Raw genomic sequence first — 22,840 nt, 5'->3', positions numbered from 1 at the left:
ATCGGTTCACGAACAAAAATTTCAGAAAAATTTTGCCACTGTTCACATACTCTGCATGGGGTGACGACCAAAATTGCGGCGATTTCCCCTGCATGAGCACAATCATGATCGTGCCTGTCTTCCCCACATGAACATCATCACAATCGCGGCCATCCCTCCTCCGAGCACAATCGCAGCCATCTCCCCCCCCAGCACGATTGCTATCTCATGATTATCGTTTAGACTCTCCCTCCAAACAATAACCTCCCAACAATAACCTCCCCCCCACATAGGTTAGTGTTCTCTACTATACTGTACTTTGTTACTTTGTTGTTCTTTGTTACTTTGTTTCAATTTTTTGTGATTAAAAATTGAACCTTATGGGGACATTTGACTTGGCTCATGACCAAAATTGGCTCATGACCATGTTCGTAGGGGTCAGAACGGATTAACCTTATTTACATCGAACCTTTTGGGGAAATTTGACTTGGTTCGTGACCAATTCGGGTCGTGACCAGAGTCGTGGAATAGATTAAGTTTGTGAGCCAAGGTACCACTGTATAAGCATCCAGTAGTATGTTAAGGTTGTTCCAAAGATGGCTTATGAGTGGAAGAAAGCCAGAATGAGCAGGTTTTCAGTAAAACTGTAAAGTATAAAACTAGAGCAGCCTAAACTCAGGATTTACTTCCAAGTAAACAGTTACAAGGGGTGAAATACTATGCACACTATTAATTACTGTTGAAAGTAGAACTTTCAGTCTTTGAGACTGAATTACACACATTTCCATTCTCAACTTTATAGGAATTAGATCTATGTATAACTATCGGGATTTTTCCCCCCTAGGGAAGAAAAAATATTACAGTGAGAAAATGAAGTTTTTTTCAAGAATTCATCCTAATGCCTTGGCATACTCCATGACCACATTAGGTGCAGGAATGATGAATAGTATCTTCAATTTTTATTATGTTAAGCTCTTTTTAAACAAGTACAAGATCTCAGAAGCAGCGTTCCATCAAGCACAGGTACAGTAACTGTCAATAATAGTTGTAATTTTATGGCATATCTTATTGGGGTCAAATAATGGTAGATCACCATTACCAACATGTCCTGCTTTCAGTGCCTTTCAAATCTCTGACTCTCACACATGCGTGCACACATACATGTGCATACACACCCACACACACTCCCAGAACGTCACTTCTTTTTGAAATGTCAACAAGGCCTTAAAAACAACGGGGACACTTGTAGCCCCTCAGAGATGAGCACATTTATTAGCACGTAAGCTTTCATAAGGCCACTTCACTATCAAGATACATGCTTTGTTGCAAAACAGTAACTTGGCTGTTGTGCTGAAACAGAGGTCTTACTTGTTTTGAAAATAAGGAAGATTGATTGCACACCTTCAGTTCCTTTCAGTTCCCCTTTTAAGGTTATTATGTTATAGGTTGTCTGATTTGTATTTATTACCAAGTTGTTACAGGCTGCTGAGACATCTCTGATTTACGGGAACCCTATAATGAATGACTGCCCCCCATAATGCCCTTATCTCTAGTGAAGTCATGGTAGCATAGCACATGTTTCCCTCCTCTATATAATCATGCACACAGAAGCCTTTTAGACAGTGTCCCTGCCTTTTGGTGTAATTTCTTCTGAGCACTCAGGAGAGCAAATTCATTGACTTTCCTATGCTTTGTGCCTGTAAATCCTATCAGCATGTCCCTAATTTGCCCCTCCCTTCAGATGCCACTCAGCAGCCCTCTGTTTGTGTTCAAGAAATGCTAGCAGGAACTCGGGCACTCTAGGTCTTGAGGTACACAAGAGACTATGTCACATGGGGCCGGGCACATTTTTCCCGTCTGAAAGCTTTTCCAACTTCTAGAGTTTCCTGTACAGGTGCGTGCCCACTCCTTTTTTTTTTTTTAATGTTCAGGAGGAGGAACCGAGCCTGCAGGCCACAATGGACAATTTTGTTTATTGGCTCTGTTCTAATGCTGTTTCTGTTTGACTCCAGCAAATCTGACAACGTCTGGAGATGCAGTAGAGATACAGTGCATAAGCATTCTCAGACATGATCTGCAATTTAGACTAATTTTTCTGCTCGTAATCAGTTAGGAGGCTGGGCCCTCAGCCTTTCCCTTCCCTTCTGTTCTTTGACACTGCTTTTGAGCAGCCAGAGGTATCTGGCCGCCCACTATTGGAAATGAAATGCTTGACTTAAATGGAGCTGGGAATTCTATTGTTTTTCTGTGCTTTGTAGTTATTTTGTCTTCATCTTTATACGTAGGGATGTGAAATGCCTTGTTGTGGTTCAACACAACAACAACAACCCTGCTAGGTTCACATGATACAGGAAGCGGCTCTAAATGCTGTTGAAGTTAATTATGCACCCCCACCCCCATACACACAGTATGTGTATGGGATGTTCTGAAGACTGGGTTACTGCCACCATGATCCTGAAGTCTGGGTTATTGCCTTGAATAGCTTGAAGCTTACTGGGTGACCTGGGGCCAGTCGTGAGTGTAGAAGTACGAAAGCAAACCTCTTACATGGGTCTCTGCTTCTTGCAGGAAGAACAGGATAAAAACTGAATGAATATATATGCAGCGTTTTCTTTAGTTTCCCTTCTTATACCAGCCTTTCCAACCTGGATCCCAGATATGTTGCTCTGTAACTCCCATCATTCCGAGCCACTTGTCTGGCAGTCCTGGAATTGTCATCTAATACATCTACAGGGAACCTAGTTGGCAAAGGCAACTGTCTCACACTAATTTTCCCCCTTCCCATTTCAGATTTTCTAAGTTTTTGTTTCAGTTACTATTGATTTATCAATTACTTGATTATTTTAATCTTTTCCATGTTATGTTCTTATATTCCAGGTTAGTGATATGATATACTTTAATTTGTATAGACTCCTCTATGATTTATGTTGAGCCATTTAAAGTGGGGTAAAAGTTTTTAAATAAATTGTTGTTATTGCTTACGCAGGTTGTTTTTATGATATGGAATGCCATTAATGACCCTCTCTTTGGGTACATTCAAGACAACTCCAAAGCACCATGCTGCTCCAGACGTCAGGTTTCCATCTTATATGGAGCTCCACTGTACGCTTTGGCCTTTCTGCTTCCGTGGTTTCCTTGGAAACAATATGAAGAAGGTGACTGGCTTAGCGGGCTTCATCTTATTGTTGCTTTGTGCGCTTTCGATGGCCTGCTCACATTTGTCTTGCTAGCACAGTGTGCACTCTTTGCTGAAATTTCAACGAGACACGAAAGTAGACTCCAGCTTATTAAGTATAACCAAGTAGCAACCTTGCTTGGATCCACCAGCATTCTTTTCTGTGGCTTAATTTCAGATAACATGGATAACTTTACCTATTTCCAAGCGTTTACCGTTCTGGTAGGGGCAGTTGCAGCTGCGTGCATGTGTTACACTGGAATGTACAGCACTACTCAGTATGAAGAAAAGGGAGCTCTTACGGAGGGCTTTGCTGCAGAAGGTGCTGCGAGCTCTCTCTCTTTGTCTTCCGTGATTTTGCTGACCAAACAAATCATGACTCAGAGAAATTTTTTGCTTTTTGTGACTATGAACTTCTTTCAAGTCTTCCATTTGGCCTTCTGCAACAATTTCATGATGATCTTTGCAGATAACCTCATCCCCAAGGACATTCTTTCCTCCACTATCAGAAGCATCATGTACGGAGCAGGTTTTATTTGTCCTCAGGTAGGCAGAAAATCTCTCTCTTCTCTTAAAAGGAAAATGTGCTGATTCCCTGCAAATTCAGTTATCTGCTTACATCACTTGCCAAGAATAATTATGCATTACCTTGCAGAAAACTTTTATCATGTTACAGAACAAATGTTGAATGCTACTGATTGTACCAAAGAAGCTTAATTTCTCCAAAAATGCTTTGAAGAAAGCAGAAACTTGTTCCTACTTGCACCCAAGCACAAACAATAATTTCCATCACACACACATATTCTATACATTTCAGGAAACATTTTGATGCTGTTGGCATTCATTTTGGTGTTGAATGATGTAATGGATCATTTCCTAAAAGTATTTTTTCCCTTTGGGGTCTTTTTTCATTCATTAAGCCAATGATTTTTGGTATTTCTGTGTAAAGTTGAACCAAACCTGAAATAAAAGGTATTAGATTAAGAAAAGGTTTCTAAAGATCACATATTCTGAAAAACAGCCAGGGCAATTCTGTTGTATTTAGAGAAGTAGCACTCAGGTACAAGACTGGCTTTTCTAGGGTGGAGAGATTACAGTGATGAATTGTGCCTCAGTTAGTCACCTTCTGTTTCCCATGGGGTTGGCACACTTTAATATCATTTTATTATTTTTTACCTTTTAAAAACAGTTCTATTTAGCTAACAAGAAAAAAGTAAGCTTTAAAAAGTAATTAAAACACATGTACCTCTCACAGAAAAGAACCTGATTAATTGATCTGGAATTCATCACTGATCCTCCTTCCAGCCACATTGAACAAGAAGCAATAAACAGGGGCAGAGCCTGCAAGAGAATAATTAGAGATACAGTAGCCCACACAGGCCTCAGTAGTGCTTTACTAATTCACAGTAGTCTGGCTGTGCCATTGAAAGGGTGGAAGTATGCAGAAGGACAGACCAGAAAACCCTGGAGTTCAGCCATGTGTCACTGAAGTTGTCTGAATTCAACCTGTGGATTCTCTGTTTAGAACAAGGATGGGGAACGTGGCCATTCAGACGTTGGTCGGACTGCAATCTCACACCCCTGTAAACAGTAGGTGAACAAACGATGGTGATTCTAAATCAAAGGGTTAATAGAAAAGCAATCTATTGTAGCATTTTCATAGCAGAGCATAACTACCACTGCTTCTGTGGTGACCCCCTCCCAAGTCTTGGCCACCATATTTAATACCTCATTGTATACAAAATGTGTCGTTCAGTTGCTTGCATGTAAATCAACATTCTAAGACCAATAAGACATCCATTTGAAACATGTGCACCCAGTAATGTTAAATATAAAAGTTGGGGACAAGATAGAGCAGACTCTAAGGTATTTGGTGTGACGGTTGGGCAGACACAGGTATGGGAAGGATGGGAATTGGTGCTCAGTGTACAATTCTGTGTGAAATAATTACCTTCCGCGTTTTTAAGTGGATTTGTGTTAGACCATGCAATGCACCAGAACATATAGATGCAATAGACAAGGGTGTTCTGACAGTCTCGCCTACCAACATTGTGAGCTATGACGTGCCAATGGCACATTGACACACCTTTCTAATACATGTGTGGCAATCCAGATATATTCTTGTAGGATTAGAATAGCATTGTAGACTAAAGTGTGAATAGAAACATCATATTTTCATGCTGAAAGGCAATATTTTTGTTGAAATCAGTAGTTAAAAGCATAAATGGTAAGCAAACTTTTCACTGTATCAATTTTTAAATAATACATTGGATAGAAACTTCTGGCTTCTGTTGTAGCTTGATGGACAGCTAACTCTAGCCATAGTGTTTGGTGGGGTGGATCAGCTTGAATTCCAGAGGACAGCTGGAGTTACATTGTTTTCATTCCTTGTATTTAATTTAAGTGGATGTTTACTTAGTGTATAACAGACACACAGCCAAATCCTAAGCATATTTAGAAGTAGAACCTATTGAGTTCATTGGATTACTGCCAAGTAAGTTACACAGAATTATGGCCTTACATATATTTGCCTGCTGTCTGATTTCTTTTGCTATTTTTGAGACTGTTTTTATTGTGATATAGCTTTAGTAATTGCTGTTTTTCAAAGAATTGTTTTATCTAACTTAAAGGGCCTAGTGGAGCTGAAAGGCAAGATAGGAGTAAATGTTTCTGTAGAGAAGATTGGCTGGAAAAGAAATAAAGCAGCCTTTGTAAAAACAGCAGCTTAAAGCCACTGTCATTTATAACATTATACCAGACAGATCAATAAGCTATTCTAGTGATAAAATTCCTGAGTTACCATGTTGCAGAAAGGTGGTGGTTGCAATTGACATTTTGATGTGGCTTTTCATTATTTAAAGCCCAAACTATGCAACACCACAAATATTTACAATATTTCAGCAGGGGTACAGTACTATATATGTTCAATATGTTTATTTTCTGTTATATTTCAGTGCATTGTGCTCATCAGTCACACCCTGTTGAGGAAAGTTGGTTACTATAAGATTATCTTATTTTCCTTCTACTTGGAAGGAATAGCTGCAGCTATCATGTTCGTTCTAGGTCCAGAATCCTACCACCTCATGGCTTTTTATCTCACAGTAAATATGTAAGTAAAGATGCATCTTCTGTTTAGGCAGTGTAGACATTTAAGCAAAAATGTAAAGCCCATAGGTTTCCGCATGCACGATTGCAGAAGAGTGTGAAGCCTTTGATAGGTTCCACTGCCAGAAAAGAAGGACCAGAGGCAGCTGCTTTGGGCCCCCAGACTCTGCTCCTGAAAAAACATGGCAGCAGATTGGGTGCATGGTGTGGTGGCCAGATCAATACTTTACTGCTCACCGCAGGGGTAAAGCAATCATTGGGTCTAGAAAGAGTGGGGCTGGAAAGAGGCCTGGATTGGCAATAGCAGCAGAAAGCAAGCGGTGGGATTGGGCTTTCTGCCTGGATCACTGTGTTACCAGCACATGGTTGGGGGAAGAGCGCTGTTTCACTCAGTGGACTAGCCTAGGATTGCTTTGAGAATATATAAATATGATTTGTTTACTGTTATGAAAATGTAACTCATTTTTCTATTTCTTTAGGGTAATTGTTCAGGCTTCCTTCAGTTTGTTTAATTTGCCTTTGGCTGATATTATTGATGCAGATTTAAAGACACATAGACGAAGGTGGGTAATTTTTTATACTGTCACAGAAATGTTGACCTATTTTTCACTTCAGGCAATTTTACTGTTGGTAAAATCCAATAAACTATAAAGGTCTATTGAAAGAAACTATGGTAGTCTTTCGTTCTCATTCTACATGGTTAAGACCAACCCCCCCGTATTTCCTAAAACAAAATGGGTAAGTGTAGTGACCTAATTTTCTACAAGAATAAACTATTTCCTTTTCACCATGTATAGAGTCTGACCAACACTGCTGCTATATGAAGCACACAGTTCACTTCAGATATTTGTCCAACCCAGTGCCAAATATTGCAGGAACATGAGAAAGGCCCATGTGTTCAGTCCTCTCTCATGTACCAATTCCTTCTGCCATTTCTGGATCTCCTCTAATTGTAGTGTATAATTATGTCCAAATTATGGAACGTGTGACTACCACCCACTTCCAAATCGTGATTTGTAAACTCAGATCATGGCTTAGAAGTTAGCATGCACAGTCTGGGCAACATGACAAGCTGTCACTAGAGAAAACCCAGAAATGAAGGAAGGAGTCAATGCACCAGAAAGTAGGAAGCAGGGTAAGGGGGAAGCAAGGGAGCCTAAGGCACATTTTGGACCCACCAGAACATAGTATGAAAGATCAGAATGTAGCATCTAAGCTTATTTATTCTCATATTAGTAAAGGAAGTTAGTTGGTTAAATCACTAAAATCTAGTTGGCTGGTCAATGGATCTTTTTCATTCTGTGAGAACTGAAGGGTTGTGTCTAAATAGTAAGTGGGACATGCTGGCTTTCCTGTTGGTTGATTGGTTTACTTAACACAGTGGTGGGCAGACTTGAAGCATTAGGTTGTACTTTGTTTTTCACTAGAGCCCTGGGATCCCCCGGCTGTGCAAAATCTGTGCATATAATTCTGAATCCAATACTTTGTTCTGGGTATTAAAACTGAGCTGGTTCACAATCCTTCCACACAAAAAACCCACTACCAGTCACCCAGTCTTTCTTTGTTTCAGCGATATAATTTAATGCATGGGGAAGTCACTTTGTTTCTGTTGTTCTTAAGTAATGGGACATCAGAAACGTTTGCTGTTCTACCCACAGTTCGACCTGTGCATCCAGATCAACACTATGCCCACCTGGCTTACTACAAGAATAAATAACTTTTCTGTGAAATCATTTAATCTACAGTTTAAAACCATGGCTTGTATTAATGTACCATGTAACACAAATCTCTGCTAACTTTTCAGATCACCGCTTTCCTCCATGGTTTTTGGAACAAATGCCTTGTTTACAAAACCAGCCCAATCTTTAGCCCCTATGTTTGTGGTTACAATACTTAATCAATTTGGTTATGCAAATCTGAGTGGTAATGTTGCCCAGCCTGACCCAAAGTAAGTTGCCAGATCATCATTAATCTTCTATTTAAAATATATATTGGTAGCTGATTTGCTTTAAGTGTATTGCAAGTTTTAGCACTGCTTCTAAAATATCTGAAGACAGGTTCACATGAGGCTAATCACCTTTTCCATGAAACCAAACCAGGCTGACCTGGACAGCACGACATAAAGAGCCTGAAAGTAAATAAAGCTGTGCATAATGTTTTCTGGGTTGGGGACAACTAAAAAAAAATAATCAGCCTGATTCACAGATAAAATCCTCCACACAATTCTTTGCATAAGTGTAGTGACAAACAGACCTGACCAATCATATAAAGAAGGTAACTTCTTGTGCTGTAACTACATTTAGGGCTAGTTCACCAGCCTCAGAGAGTGGATTCACACAATATGCTTGGCCACCTGGGCTTATAAAACCATGTAATATAGCATGTCTGAACTCTTCATTGTGTATCAGAGGGCTTTATAAGCCATGGCTTGGAATAGGGCTTATAAGTTATCGCTGAGCCTAAGTTGTTGTTCATACCCAAACAATACAGGTATGCCCAAAAGACTTGCCACTTTTGTCAAGAGGCTCTAGCCAATGACAGCTGCCCCAAAGCACCAAAGTGCAGTTTGAAGGCATCTGTCAACAGTTCCCAGTGCGACCACAGCCACCAGCCAAAAGGGCTGGGTGAGGTGGAGGTGCCAGAGTGCCCAAACTGTGCCCAGTTGTTGCTTGGATGCAGCAGGAGCCCAAGGCTAAGTTGATGCCTTAAAGCAGGGGTCTCAAACTCAACTTACCTGGAGGCCCCTGGAAGTGGAGTCTGGGTGAGGCTGGGCCGCATCAAGTATTCCACTGCCGCGGTGGTGGTGGGCCACTCATCCCGCGGCCGGCCCGGGCGCTGCCGGCGCTTTGAAGGCCACAGGGCCCCTTCCCCGTGCCCCACCCGTCCCGGCAATTGGCCTGTGGGCCGCGAGTTTGAGACCCCTGCCTTAAAGTGTTATGTGAAGCCCGCCATCTTGCAGAGACTAACACTTTCAGAGAACACTGCAGCTTTTGTTAAATTTTATTAAAATTAAAATTTGGCCTAGTTGCATGTCTTACTGCAATTCCTGGTTTGGTTAACCCACAGATTGTCAGAGATGAGCAAAGGGAAGCATGTACACCCTCCTATGTGATTGTTGTTTCCACTTCACAGGACATTTCTGGGTTGTTTTGTCACATGCAAACCTGGAAACTCTGAATGCTAATGAGTTACTCAACTCAGCGTTAACTCAAAAATTGCCTAAGTCGTAAGACAACCTAAGAACAAGACATTCTTGGATTGTTAATTGAAAGTGAAAATGATAAGCATACAGGAGGCAGTATGCTCATTGCCTCATTCTTCCTTGGCAGTTTCTAGCTTAAACAACCCAGGAATTGGAGCATGATATGTGAACCATATCAACATTTTGTTTCTAAGAATGTCTTCCAAATCCATAAGAAGGAAAAGATATTGAAGTGCTGGAAGAACATAACTTGGATAGCTATCTACCTACCCTAATAGCCTTTGTTTGGTAATGATTGTTGAAAGTGAACATTGTAAATTCCCTATTTGCCCTCTTCTCTATCTATCCCCCCATCCCTTGAGATCTGAGGCGGAGGCCCTTCCTCGGGAACCTTCCTTGAAAGAGATTAGGAGGGTGGCTACCTGGAGGAGGGCCTTCTCTGTGGTGGCACCCTGATTGTGGAATACGCTCCCCAGAGAGGTTTGCCTGGCGCCAGTGCTTTTTTCTTTCCAGCGCCAGGTGAAAACCTTTTTATTCTCCCATTGTTTTAATTGTTAATTGGTCTTGATTGTAGTTTTATATTTATCTCTGGATGCTGTACCATTTTTTTCTTATTTTAATTGTGCTTGTTGTAAACTGTCCCGAAATGTCAGTAATGGGACGGTATATAAATGTTTTAAGTAAGTAAATAAATAAAATTTTGGATTTTTCTCCCAGTTTATTTCTAGGACTCCATGATGCCATGTTCTACATGATCTGCCTAGTTCCATTTTGCATTGCAGTTATACAGATTCTGACATGGACACCTTTTTCCATTCAGAATAGTCACCTAACACCTGTCCATTGAACTGTAAAAACATGCTTCAAGGAACCAAATATTTTATACAAAGCAACTGCGAACAAGAAGTTTGGATTTACTCTGTTCTTCAGACTAGCAGATCAGTAGCAGACCTGAGCTATTTAATGCTCATCTGTTTTTAAATCCTTTAAATCCTCTCACTCAGTGCTTTATATTATGAAGAAAGTATCTCTCATCTGGTTGCCTATCACATAATTGAAGAAATACTAGAAATCTCAGATTTGATGAAAGCAGTAACTTGTCTCTACCTCACATTCACATCCAAGAGATAATGGTATATTGGAATTCTATGAACAAAAATAACTGACATATCTTTCGGAATAGGTAAAGTCCCATTGTAATCTGCATATAAAATGAATTTAAATATCCTAAAATGTGGAAATGCTGCTGCTTTGCTGTAAACAGTAGAAAAAACGTATTTTGCATTAGGTTCTCTGTATCACTGGCAATTGTTCTGCAAAGCTCTACGTGCTTTCCCTAAATTGGATGGATACCTTATCCTTGCAGGAAAGGAAAGAAGGAGCTGTGATAATTTGGAGCCGACTCGGGAAATTTGTAAACACTGTTCAGCAAAGAGACAATATCTAGAAGCTAGGGGAAAGTGCAGCTGGAGAGAGAAGATATTTGTATATGCTCTGTAGAGAATTAATGTGCGTGTTTATAGACCAAAAAGAGTGGTCCTGACATATAGTAGCACTGCAGTTTGTTCATAGGGAAGGGATGTGGGGAAACGGGAGGAAGTACAGAAGAAGCAGGGCAGGAGGAATCCGAGTAAATGCTGACGATGGAGAGGCAGGTTATTGTGTGATGTGTGGGGCAGAAGACTTGAGGCTTTTGATGAAAAGGCTAAATTTAAAAAAAGAGAAAGACGCTTGAGTACTCCAAAAGCATATTACAACAAATGAGGAAAAATCAAAATGCTCTTATGGTTTGGGCTTATGGGGCAGTAGCAAAAATCTATCTACAGAACTGGCTAGCCTTGAATTTTCTGGCTGCTTGATGCCATATAGTTGGGATAAGCATATATAACATTGTACTGAAGCTTTCTGTACTTGATTTAAGAGAGCTTTCTGTCAAATTACTTTTATCTTCATTTCCAGTAGCTGAATACAGGATTTTGGATTTGTTCTTATTAAAGCCTTTTAGTTTTCATCTTTTGAATAGACTTTATTATTAGTGGAAAAACTAATACTTCTTGGTATGTCACGAAGTCTGAATTATGCCGTAATAAATCCCAACCATTCTATCCTTGAACCAATAAATTATATATAATGCCACTTTATTTCTTATATAAGTGGCATTTTACTTTTTTGAAAAAGCTGTCTTTTGAGCTCAGTTTGTAATTCAATTTGAAAGGAGGCTATTGAGTTTAATTCTCTTTTCCCAGAGATGCTACAAGGCAAATCTACCTCTGCATTTTCCACACCTCCTTGTCTTATATCTCTAAGCGGTTTTTACCTGTTAATACTGTTGTCTATTTATTTATTTATTTATTAGAACAGTGATTCTTCTAAATGCAGTAATGATAGGGTGGATTCTTAAATTCTGGTTTTTATTGATTGCATATATTTAAAAGTGGGCTGTTCTCAAGCAACTTAAGGCTCTATGGGGGGAAATGATGCTCCACTTGACTCTGTTATGAAACACTATTAGACGTAGAACTAGAAGTCTTGCTACTGAGATACTCTTCTATATGGAGAACGTCATATGACCATTACTTGCCTCCTCATTTTCATGCTTTCTTGGTAAATATGAAGAACTAGCTACAGATGAGCAGCACAAGATATAGGAAACACATTTAATAGGCAAGAACATTCAAAACGCTTTCTCTCATGAGTTTTCCAAGCTTGAATTAGATTGTCGTTTATTTTATGATGTCTTTCAGCACAGAGGTCAAATGTTCTGAACAAAACATTCTCCTCAAATCTAGAGGTGCCATTTAGTAGACATGACAAAGTTAACACCTTCTTTTACAGAAGTGATTTTCCCAGAATACTTACCAGTCCTTTGTATATTTTCATCTGTTTGTGTTGTTTCTAGTGGCTTTTTATATTAGAACAATGATCCTTCTAAATGTTTAGTGAAATACTGATAGAGTAGATTCTTAAATCCTGGTTTTAATCAATAGTACATATTTATAGTACTTGAGGTTCCTGTTTGGCGCACATGCCCACTTAAAATGAGTGGGAGTTGTACAGTTCAATTTGTATTTTTAACAAAATAGTAAACTCCCAGATTGTATGAATCAGGTTGGGATTATTACATGGTACGTTTGTTTGCTGAATCAAGGCTGGCGTGAGGAGTATGAAAAGTAATTATTTCTAACTTGCTTGCCTTGCTGTACAACTTTTCATGTTGTTAATTCTGATTTAATAACAAATAATTTGTTCTTTCCTGACTCCTAGTGATTTTCCTGTTTTTCCTTGATTGTCTTATAAAATGAAAAGCAATTAACTGCTCTTGTGTGCATTACGACTTCATGCCAATACTGTATCAGTTGTAGGGAAAATTATTGACTTGTTCTTGCATAATACAACTAACTAGCAGATGCTTAAAGCAAACTGCTCAGTTTTGTAAAAGTATCAGTTTTTGTCACAGAGCTGTTCAGTCTTGAAATGTGGAATCATAAGGGGCTTCTAAAATACAGAGTACCATCTGTTACCATTGAGTAAATCACAGTGGCTTCCACTTATGGAGGAAGAACATGATTTGACTTCACCCCTGAGCTCTCTGTTCAGTGCTTGTACTCAAGCTCAGCATATAAAGAGGAAAGGAAAGTCCTGAATATGTGCAAGTCACACTCTCATCCTAGCTAAAAAGTAACTCAGTTTTCTCCCTAGACATCTGGGAAATTGCCAGGGGACACTTGGAGGTCAGCAAGTGTGGGAAAAGTAGATCATTTCCCCACCCTCCATTCCTCGTCCGCAAACCCTGAAATTGGTAGGGTCTTCCACTGAAACTGATCTGCATGTGATTCCAGACAAAATGATAGACTATGCACAACATCTAACTGATTTGGGTACTCTCTACTCTAGGACACAAATGACAGCTGCTAGTTCAGAGGATTTTCAAAAGATAGCTAGGCAAATTAATTGAAGGGGAGAATTTCCTGAGGGATAGTTTGTGCTCAGTGGCAGTGTACTTCTGAATGCAAGTTGGGTATAAACATGGGTGGTGAGCACTGGTGGGAAACAGCGCTTTGCGCTAAAACACTGGCCTGATCTAGTATGTTCTTAGACATGATAGCTACTCGGAACTTCCATGTTCAGAAGTCTTCCCCAACCTCACAAGAAGAAAAAAGACTGAATACAAATCTGGCTCCCTCCAGATGCGTTAGGCTACCAGCCACACCATTACCCATCCAGTCCAACACATCTAAAGAGCAAAACCTTGGAAAAGCAAGGTCCTGCGCATCAGATTTCATTCATGCATGTATGTGTTCGCCAACCCAGATGTCCTGTAGTCACAGGGTCACTATCCCCGCCTTTTTAAACGTAGCTTTAATCTGTAGCTGTTTCCGGTGTTTCTGTTTCGACTTTCAAGTAGCTATAAAGCACCTCAACGGCTTTTAGCCGATAAGGCGGTATCTAAAATAAATGGATTAATTTGGTCCAGCGGAAATCTTCACAGCACCTTAAGGAACGTTTACACCTGGGGTGCCTCACACACGGCAAACGCAACCCATGTCTCCTGGATCAGCATGGAAGGCGGCGCAGTTGAGCTCCAGCACCTTTCAAGTGACCTACGCCAATTAGTCAGGGTACCGGGGGGGGGATACGTGCGCATGCGTGAATGTAAGACCCCCCCCCGTCTGGAAAGGGAGGAGCCCGGATATTTGCCCCACCCCTCTGCATCTGCGGGAGCGCGCACGGCCGCCCCTCGGCGACCATTGTGCCACTGTCGCGTTTGAAAGCAGCGCCCCCAGAGGCGCTGCTCGAACCGCCCCGTGATTGGCGAAGCCGGCAGGGGGAAGGGCGGGTGCGCGCGTGTCCGCGCGCGCGCCAGCGAGAGAGCGCGGGCGAGGCGATCTCGTGTGTGTGCCCGGCCATCCCGTCCGGCCGGGTTCCCCTTCCTTAAGCCTGGAGTTCCGGGCTTGCATGTATTCCTGTAATGTGTGTGTATGCGTGGATGTGCGGGCACTGAATGGGGAGCTCCGCGCTGCCTGCCGCCGCCGCTGCTTCTGCCATGGAGAAAGGAGGCGGCGGTTGCGGGAGGGGGTGATTGAGCGCCCCCTTTCTTTCCTCTCCTACCCACCCCCACAACTCCACCCCCCCATGAGACTGTGCCTGGCCTGCCTGGGTTTCTACACCTTGTCTCTGTGGGTGTTAAGGAAGAGGATGTTGTCTGGCCCTGCCAGGTACCTGAGGAGCCCTTTATCCAGGTCTCTCTACATGAATATGATGGGCAGCCACAGCCAGCCAGCCCCGGGCATCAAGGAAAACCACCAGGTATGGACCCGCCAGGAAGAGCAGCACTTGGGCGCCCCCTCCTTTGGGGGAGGGGCGGCGAGAGGGAGACGGGAGGGGTGTGTGTTGAGGAAGCTCCGCGTCGGTCGCTCCCCCCTCTCCAATAGGGGAAGCGTTGTGGGGTTCGAGGTGGCTGCTCTTATGCATGCACCTCTCACCCCTTTGGAAGGGTGCGTGTGTGGCGGCGGCGGCGGGAGGATCGTTGTCTGGAATCGCTGCAAGGGGAGTTAGCCCTCTTCTCTCAAGCTCCCTCCTTCTCCCTCCCCCCAGAAAACCCAAGGAAGAGAGAGAGAGAGAGACTCAATGGCAGGCCTGTGTGAAAGAAAATAGGGGCTCAAGCCTGAGGGCTAAGGGAAAAGATGCCTTTGTGTCTCCGGTATGTGCGTGCGTGCAAAATAAAAGAAGCGATGGGCAAAGGAGAGTTTGAGGAAGGCAGTGAATGACCTGTGTTTCCATTGCCATAGGTTAAAGGGCTTTCTTGTTTAACCCCACTGAGTGAAGCATAGGAGATCTAGGAAGAGCACCCACTACTGGGGAGAGGTGGAAATATGGGAGTGGGGAGAGGGGAAGCTGAAAAGTTACAAAGAACAGTGAAGGGGGGGATTTACTTGGAATGTGATGGAACAGGTGACCAGGAAGATTAATACGGCATGATAGATGTCTTCCTTCCTCTGCTCTGGTATATTCAGCGATACAATGGACTGTGTGATATTTCAGCTGAATGTGCAAATACAGAGCAGTGTATGTAATGTGTGTTCGAAAAGAATAGTCCCAGATAGTGACGTGTCTTTATGGCTTTTGTAAGGTGAGCTAAGGAGGCATGAGAAGTGGCTCGGGAGAACAAGGCTTCTCCCTAGTCCCTCCCAGCTCAATTGTTGTGTGTTTATACTTGTGTGGATAAGCCCCAAAGAGGGGCACTTATGCACATTTTCAGTGCTGGAAAAAATCCAGATCGTGTATTGCTGGCACTTCAAAGCTTGTTGAGGTGTAGGAAGTGGAAATAACTTTCGTAGCCCTGCGACCTCCTTTATGGTTGATTGTTGATCGGTGTGCTGGCAGTCCTCCTCTTCCTGATTTGTGCAATGCAATAGCTGTGCTTCTTTGTGCTGACTGATAGTATCGGGGCCTAATTTGGCAGTTCCCAAATGTTAGTTTGCAAGCTGTTCTTTTGTTAGAACTTATAGCAGGGTTCCTGAAGTTGATGTCTTCTCCTTCTCCTCCTAAGCTGTCCTCCAGGACTTCATGTTCCTTTCCGTGAGGGATTGGCACAGTCTTAGTGCACTCATCTCATTAACATAATATTTACTAATTACACCTACTCACCCATTTTTGTGTTGGTGCTTCCTTCTTCCTTGCCTGCATACTTGAAGCATCACAGAGCAAGCTATTGAAACACCTCCCAACCTCTACTCACCTTTCACTCTCACATCTAAAAAGGTCCCCACATTTTCTTCCTTCTACAAGGTTAGGTGTTCTTTGCATTGGTGTTCATGGCCTTGTTCATCGATCTCTCTCTCTGTCTCTCATTTGCCATTTGTCCTAAAAAAACAAGCAAGCAGGGTGAAATTGGAAGATGTCACAACTACTCATTGCATCTCTCTACTGCCTAATAGCCAAAGCTCTCTGGGTCATTTACAAAGAATAAAACCTTAAAATAGAATATTGCACAAAATATAAAAGCCATTTGTATTTAAAGCAGTAAACATGTGTGGGTGTATAAATAATTTTTATCAATGATAAGTGCCAGAGTTAGAGGAAAAACCTTATCATATGCAGCCAGATGCCTGCAAACAGAGAAAGGTGTTAATCTGACACTAAAAAGATCATGTTGGCAGCAGGCTGAGGAGATCATTTATTGTCAAAGGGCCACCATCAAAAAGACTTTGCTTTCTTGCCACCTGCTACACCTCCCTCAGAGGAGGCACCTGGAGAAGGGTTTTAGATGATACTTGTATCATAGAGGTAGGCAATTTCTGAACTGTTTTCAAAGGCAATCCTGTGCAGAGTACATTGCAGTAACCTCGCCTGTGGGTTACCAGACCACAGAGAACTGAAGCCAGTTCATTCCTGTCCAGATAAGGGCATAGCTGGGCTATCAGTCAAAGTTAATAGAAGGCTCTTCATGCCACTAAGACCACCTGGTCCTCAAGTGACAAAGATGGCTCCAGAAAAACCTCATAGCTGTGACCTGCTTCTTCAGAGGCAGTGCAACCCTGTTCAGAACAATTTGAGCACCCTTCATTTGGTCAGAATGAAGCAGCAGTGTATCATTCTTGTCTGGATTGAATTTCAGTTTATTAGTCCTCATTCACTCCATGATCACAGTGAGGCACTGATCTAGCACACCCACAAACTCACCTGATAAAAATGAAAAGGAGAAACTGATGACAACATTCCAAAACTCCAGGTGACCACAATCAGTGATTTCATATAGCATGGGAGCAGGGGCAAAACTGATGTTTATAAAACCCCATACTGCAGCATCCATGGGACCAAGCAAAATCTTCCAAGCACTACTTTCTGGAGCTGACTATCTATTAGGAGCAAAACCACTGCAGTATATACCTTTTGCACCCAACTCAGACCATTGTCCCTAAAGGATACTGTGGCCAATGACATTCACAGCCGCCACAAGATCAAGGAGAATTAGCAGGCTCACACTGTGCCTGTCTCTCTCCTGTCATAGGCCACCATGTGCGGCAATTCATGCTGTTTCCATGCACAGACCTGCCTGAACCCCAACTGAAGGGGATCCAAGATGGTTAGTCTTATTCAACAGCCTGTACAACTGGCTGGCAACTACCTGTGCAAAGGCCTTGCCCAAGAAAGTATTTTCAGCTGATCCCTCTTTTCTCTCTGTTAATCCAACTCAGAATGATGAGCAATCCTTTTACTGAAACTTACCAGGCTATTACTTATTTATTTAAAACATCCATATCCTGCTTAAGTAGCATAACGCTCTCAAAATGGTTTACACAATGCTTTCAGAGCAATGTGAACTTTAAATAACCTTCTGTTAAAGCTGAGAGAGAAGCATCTGCCCAGGTAGAGTTGGCTCCAAACTGAAACTTCCTCTCGGCCCTCCTTTTCCTTAAAACCTCTGACTGCACCCTCCAAGGGGGGCTCCTGTGGCTTGAAAGCGAGATGGTGGGACTGTGTAATTAAGCCGCTCCTTTGACTGACTGGGTCAAGGAGTCCTTGTTGCAACACTCCACTCCCACCCTGAAAAACTCCCACCCTGAAAAACCTTCCTCCCTTTTAAAGATTTTTGGGCTCAGCCTGAGAAACTTCATTAGGGAACCCTTGCTCTGATCCAGCATGGCTCTTCTCACATTCACAGGTAACCCCGAAATCACTGTTGTTATGCATGCAAGTCTTTACACGACCTTACTCTGGAAGTGCTGTGTCTTGGGGCTTGTGAATGCCCGAATCTTTTATCACTGCCTTTTTCACCACATATTTCAAAGCACAACTCCCAACATTGTGACCATTAGCCACTCTGACTGGGGACGATAGGAGTTGAAGTCCAAAACCAGAAGGCACCAGTTGGGGGAAGTCTAAATCTTTCATGGGACTGCCTGAATTGAAAAGTGATGGAGGTCTTATTGATTTGGTGACCGTGCTCATTGTCATGTTTAACCTTGTTTGTTTTCATGATTTTATAAAAAGGGTTGGGCAAGGTTTGTTTGCAGTCTACAAAACTGGTTGCTGGTAACGCTGATCACTCAACACCTCTCCTTTTCAACACCTCTCCTTTCTGTTACTAAGAAAGGAGAGGTCTCAGTTAGCTTACCATAGTTTGTGAATGAAAATAGTGAAAAATGAAAACTGCGAAGTTGAAAGTCTTCCAGATGAGAGTCGTCCACTGCCTAGGGCACTGTCTGTGGCTGATTGGAGTTGTGGCCCAGCACTGCTGAAGGGTATCAGGTTGGGAAAGCCTCCCTTAATATTTTCAGGCTTATATCTAAAATGGTGAACCTTTCAAACCATCTTCAGGGGATGAGGTAGGAGACCCACAGGTGGGTCATACTCTGCCAAATGTCACCCAGCCGTGCGCTTACTTTTGTACCCTGATCATCAGTGTTATAGGATTGCCACAATTCATACTATAATTATGTTTCTGGTGCTCTCTTTATATCCCTCCTCCTCCTTGCAAAGAACCCAAGGGTAGCATACATCCTCCACTCTGTTTTCATCCTCACAACAACCTGGTTAAGTAGGTTAGGCTGAGAGCAAGTGTCAGGCCCAAAGGCGTTCAGTGTGCTTCTTAGCCCAGTGGAACTAAACCCAGATCTCCAGTCCAGTAGTCCAATCACTGTGCCACATTGGCTTTGGAGTATGCATTTCTGGACCAATACACAATTTAGACCTAAGCTTTCACTGAGCTGACACACTTCAATCTGACCTATAACCCTTCCAGCTATAAGTGGAAGTGCTCATACTGTAAAACCTTTGGAATTTTAGTTTACCTGTGCCAACATGCAAGTTACTCTACTGTCCACTGAAGTTAAATCGTCCACAATTCTTCCTCACTTGCCAAGCATAAGGACTCCAAAGGGTGGTATTTTCGACTCTTTTAGCTGAACTGGCATAGTCACAATAACCTTTTTGGGGACAGATGGGGTCTCACATGACTGAAAGTCTCCCAGTAATCCTTCCATATAGAACTGGCATTTTGTAGGACAAGCTAGGCTAGAGCCCTCCCCCCTGACACTTCAGTTTTCTAGGTGGAGGGATCTTTTGGTGGTAATGTTCATGTTGCTCAATGAACTGCAAAGTCTGGCACAGGGGTCAGCAACCTTTAACACTCAAAGAGCCATTTGGACCCATTTCCCACACAAAAGAAAACACCGGGAGCTGCAAAACCCTTTTGACATCTAAAATGAAGATAACGCTGCATATATCGTTTTTTACCTTTATGTATATATATCTTCATTATGATTTAGCTGCAGCTCTTGTTCAGTCACTAAAAACTGTTATTTTTAATCTCACTTTATAAACTAGTAGGACTCCTTCCATATATTTTGAATAGGAGAACAGCTTCCTGAAGAGTCAAAGTCAGTGCTAAAGGGCTGCATGCATTAAACATCAAACCCCATAAGTTCGTCAGCAGTAAAAGCAAATAAATCTACCCAGTATCATTAAATGCTTGGTTTTCTTCAGAAACTTTTCTTTTCTTCGATTTATCCTTGGTTGGCCTACGGAGGGCGGGCGGGGGGGACTCAGTAAATCGGGGCGGGTCCACAGATCGGTGGCTGTGCCTGAGATATAGGTGTGTTTAGTGACTGATTAGCAGATAAACAGTCAAGTGCTGTGAATTGTGACAAGTCTCAAGTGCAGCTTTTAACATTCGATGAAGGAGATTACATTGGGACAAAGAGAATCCTTTCAGCAGCACTTTCCTTTCTTTTCTTGTGACATGAGAGTCCGTAGGAAGCTTGTTTAGCAGAGGAATGTAGCCATTTACTTAACTAACTGATTTACTTAACCAGCTAGCACTGTGTTCCTGAGTGGAGCAGATCAGCGGCTGTGCCGGTGCATGTTTTGAGCGACAGAGCCGCAGCAGAGAGGTTCAAGAGCCACGTGCGGCTCCGGAGCCGCGGGCTGCCGACCCCCTGGTCTGGCAAAACAAAGTGTGTCTGAGACCTGGCCTAGAACTGAGATTTAAGTTTGTCAACTCAGTGAGAACCTAAGCCTGAAAATGGCTCTTGTGTTGACTTGAGGATAAAGCTAAGTCCACAAATAGAAACCACAATCTTGTTCCCTCATAATGGAAATGGCTGAATGGTTTATTGAAATCTGCCTTACTGTGCTTTGTTAACCAGCTACAAGTCACAAAAAGAAGCCACGGTTTGATTATTTCTAATTTAATAGAAGTATATACTATTTACCATACTTAAAATATCTCTGTTGTTGTTGGCTTACAAAGCCTGACATCTTTGTCCTTAACTTGTCATGAGGTCTGAACCCAAAACCATGGCTTATCCTTGGCTTGTTGTGCTCTTTGTTCTTAAAAAAGATGCCCAGCAATCCTGAAAACAAAACCACTTCGAAAGCTGGCAAATTGGGCAAGGGAAAAGCAAACTAGAAGTGGGGAAAACACACTGTAGTTTGTTTGCTCCTCTGCAAAGCAATTCACGTCACTCCTCTTCTCTCCCTCCTCCCTCTCTCTCTCTTTCATGCTTGTTATTAAACTAAAAGCAGTGACTGTCCCAAAGTCATCCAGTCAGCTTCATGGACAAATGCAGATTAGAACCCAGGTCTCAAGACGCAAGCGCACTGGTTCAGTATTCATGACTAACACAACATACCGTGCTGGAAATAAACCGAGGGTTAGTGTTACTTGCAAAGGCAGCCATAGCTTCTGTTTGTGCAAATGAAAAACTCCCCCTCTGAGCTTGTTTTGGGACCTACAGGCTGTGCTATTTCAAGCAATGCTACTTCTAAGTACAATAATTATACTTAACTCTGCCAAAATAATTGCAGTATCAGTGGCTGCTTATTCAACAGGTTGTACTCTTTAAAATTAGCATAGAGCAAAAAAAAAAGCAACAAGCAAACCACAAAACAATTGGGTATACACAGGGCTTTTTTTGTCATAGAACACACCAGAACAGTGTTCCGGCACCATTTTTTGACGGATTTTTCCAAGGGATTGTGAAACTCCCTGTTGGGCATAGCAGATCAGCAGCAGAAATCATTAACATAGTGCCTGCGGGCTGCTTGTGTGTCACCACTGATTGTCGGCACTGATTGTGAAGGTGCTGCTCAGCTTGGGATGCTGCTCGGCTTGGGATCAGTCGTGTGGTCGCACGCTGAGTGCTTACTGCCGGCGGCGACCATTGTGTAAAAGTGTGACCCCAAGATGTGCGTTCCGGCACTTTTTTTTTTTTTTTTTTTACAAAAAAAGCACTGGGTATACATATATGCATGCATGCATACAGGTAACACAGATCTTTCCTGACCACATGTCAAGTATGTATACTACTGGGAAAGGCAGGTGAGAACAGGAAGTAGAGCAAGAATTTTTTATAATGCCCACATGGATTTGTAGTTGACAGCCACTTGGGGTTGGTAGAACAGTGGGCACAATTACATTACCTAACTTTAAACAAGGAGTTCTGTAGTTACCTCTGCACTTGTGTTTCTGTTTTCCAAATAATTACACATTCATTTCCTCACGCCTGTAGGCATTTAAAATATTTCTATGCCACTTTGCATAACTACTTGGTGTGTTAGACTGCATTAGACTTTATTTTCTCCCCCCACCACCTTTATCGCCAGGGACTGTGCTCCCTTGGGAGTAATGCCAATGGCTGTGTGCTGGTGGAAAGGGGGGGGGCACAGCCAAAGATGTGTGAAGTGACCCCCTCTTTCAGCTACTCCTTCTTCCTTCCTGTGCAACAGGACTGCCAAGAGAGGTGTCAGTCACACTTGCCTAAGGTCTGAACTGATCGCTTGCAGAGGGCTTTCGAAATTCAGCTGAGATGTGTATGTGGCTATAGAGCTGGAGTTGCCTGCCTCTGAACCCAGTCCAGCAAGTCTCTTCCACCTGGCAATTCTTCTCCAAGGCTCTGTGTGGGAGCATTTCCCAGCCCTGCTTCCTAGGATATCCTTTAACTGGGATTGAACTATAAGAAATCACATGCCTAGCTTCTCCCCTTTGTATAGTTCTGCCTTCATAGAGAGCAGGCTATCAGAGGAGGGCAGCAATAACACTCTTACTATGCCTTGTTTTCAATATGTTTTAACCTCCTACAGTGGCCTATTTCTCTAGCGTCACCTAGCTGTTTCATGGCCTTCTGCGCTGCAGGTTTTAAAAAACGATTTCATTAATTTACAGTATTTTTATTGTCTGCGAGGAGTGAATTTTGGCAGCTGTTTGGAGCATCCTCATTAAGGGTAGAAACTTTCTTAAGTAATTAAAACTTGTCAGTTCCCTCATATTTGGTCCCTTTTAACTGGAGATGCCAAGGACTGAACCCAGGGCTTTCTGCTGAGATGCAGGACCTTCCTGGTTCGAGGACTCTGCTCCTTAGGTTAAGCCTCGCATG

At 42.5% G+C, this 22,840-nt stretch overlaps 2 protein-coding genes across 6 annotated transcripts in view; both read left to right on the top strand.

Annotated features, from left to right (window-relative positions):
- Positions 1 to 527: 527 nt before the first annotated feature.
- LOC123025247 (transmembrane protein 180-like) lies at positions 528 to 11,472 on the top strand. Of its 4 annotated transcripts, XM_044433822.1 has the most exons (7): positions 528 to 1,002; positions 2,966 to 3,134; positions 3,624 to 3,700; positions 6,109 to 6,263; positions 6,739 to 6,822; positions 8,064 to 8,207; positions 10,179 to 11,472. In XM_044433822.1, exons 1-7 carry the CDS (start codon positions 793 to 795, stop codon positions 10,306 to 10,308), a joined length of 969 nt encoding a protein of 322 aa, XP_044289757.1. In that variant the 5' UTR covers positions 528 to 792; the 3' UTR covers positions 10,309 to 11,472. The 4 variants fall into 4 exon arrangements, with proteins under 4 accessions (XP_044289757.1, XP_044289754.1, XP_044289755.1 ...); XM_044433819.1 differs by having other exon boundaries at positions 2,966 to 3,700; XM_044433820.1 differs by lacking the exon at positions 8,064 to 8,207 and having other exon boundaries at positions 2,966 to 3,700.
- Positions 11,473 to 14,403: 2,931 nt separating this feature from the next.
- METTL9 (methyltransferase like 9) overlaps positions 14,404 to 22,840 on the top strand; it is a 31,794-nt gene continuing 23,357 nt past the window's right edge. The window contains exon 1 of one of the 2 annotated variants that reach the window (XM_044433734.1): positions 14,404 to 14,768. In XM_044433734.1, the coding sequence (XP_044289669.1) occupies positions 14,418 to 14,768 (351 nt within the window). In that variant the 5' untranslated portion in view covers positions 14,404 to 14,417. The remainder of the gene's footprint in view (positions 14,769 to 22,840) is intronic. The other variant, XM_044433733.1, reaches the window with a different exon arrangement.

The sequence above is a fragment of the Varanus komodoensis genome, unplaced genomic scaffold, assembly GCF_004798865.1.
Source record: "Varanus komodoensis strain SLA01 unplaced genomic scaffold, ASM479886v1 scaffold26, whole genome shotgun sequence".
NCBI classification, from domain to species: domain Eukaryota; kingdom Metazoa; phylum Chordata; class Lepidosauria; order Squamata; family Varanidae; genus Varanus; species Varanus komodoensis.
The sequence above is the reverse complement of the archived record's forward strand: the minus strand, read 5'-3'. Positions and strand labels throughout refer to the sequence as shown.

Excerpts from the sequence above, each read along its gene's own strand:
- LOC123025247 (XM_044433819.1), top strand. The coding sequence starts at position 793 with ATGTATAACTATCGGGATTTTTCCCCCCTAGGGAAGAAAAAATATTAC. Across the intron at positions 3,701-6,108 it reads CAGGTTTTATTTGTCCTCAG|TGCATTGTGCTCATCAGTCA; the intron begins GTAGGCAGAAAA and ends GTTATATTTCAG. Across the intron at positions 6,264-6,738 it reads TTTTATCTCACAGTAAATAT|GGTAATTGTTCAGGCTTCCT; the intron begins GTAAGTAAAGAT and ends CTATTTCTTTAG.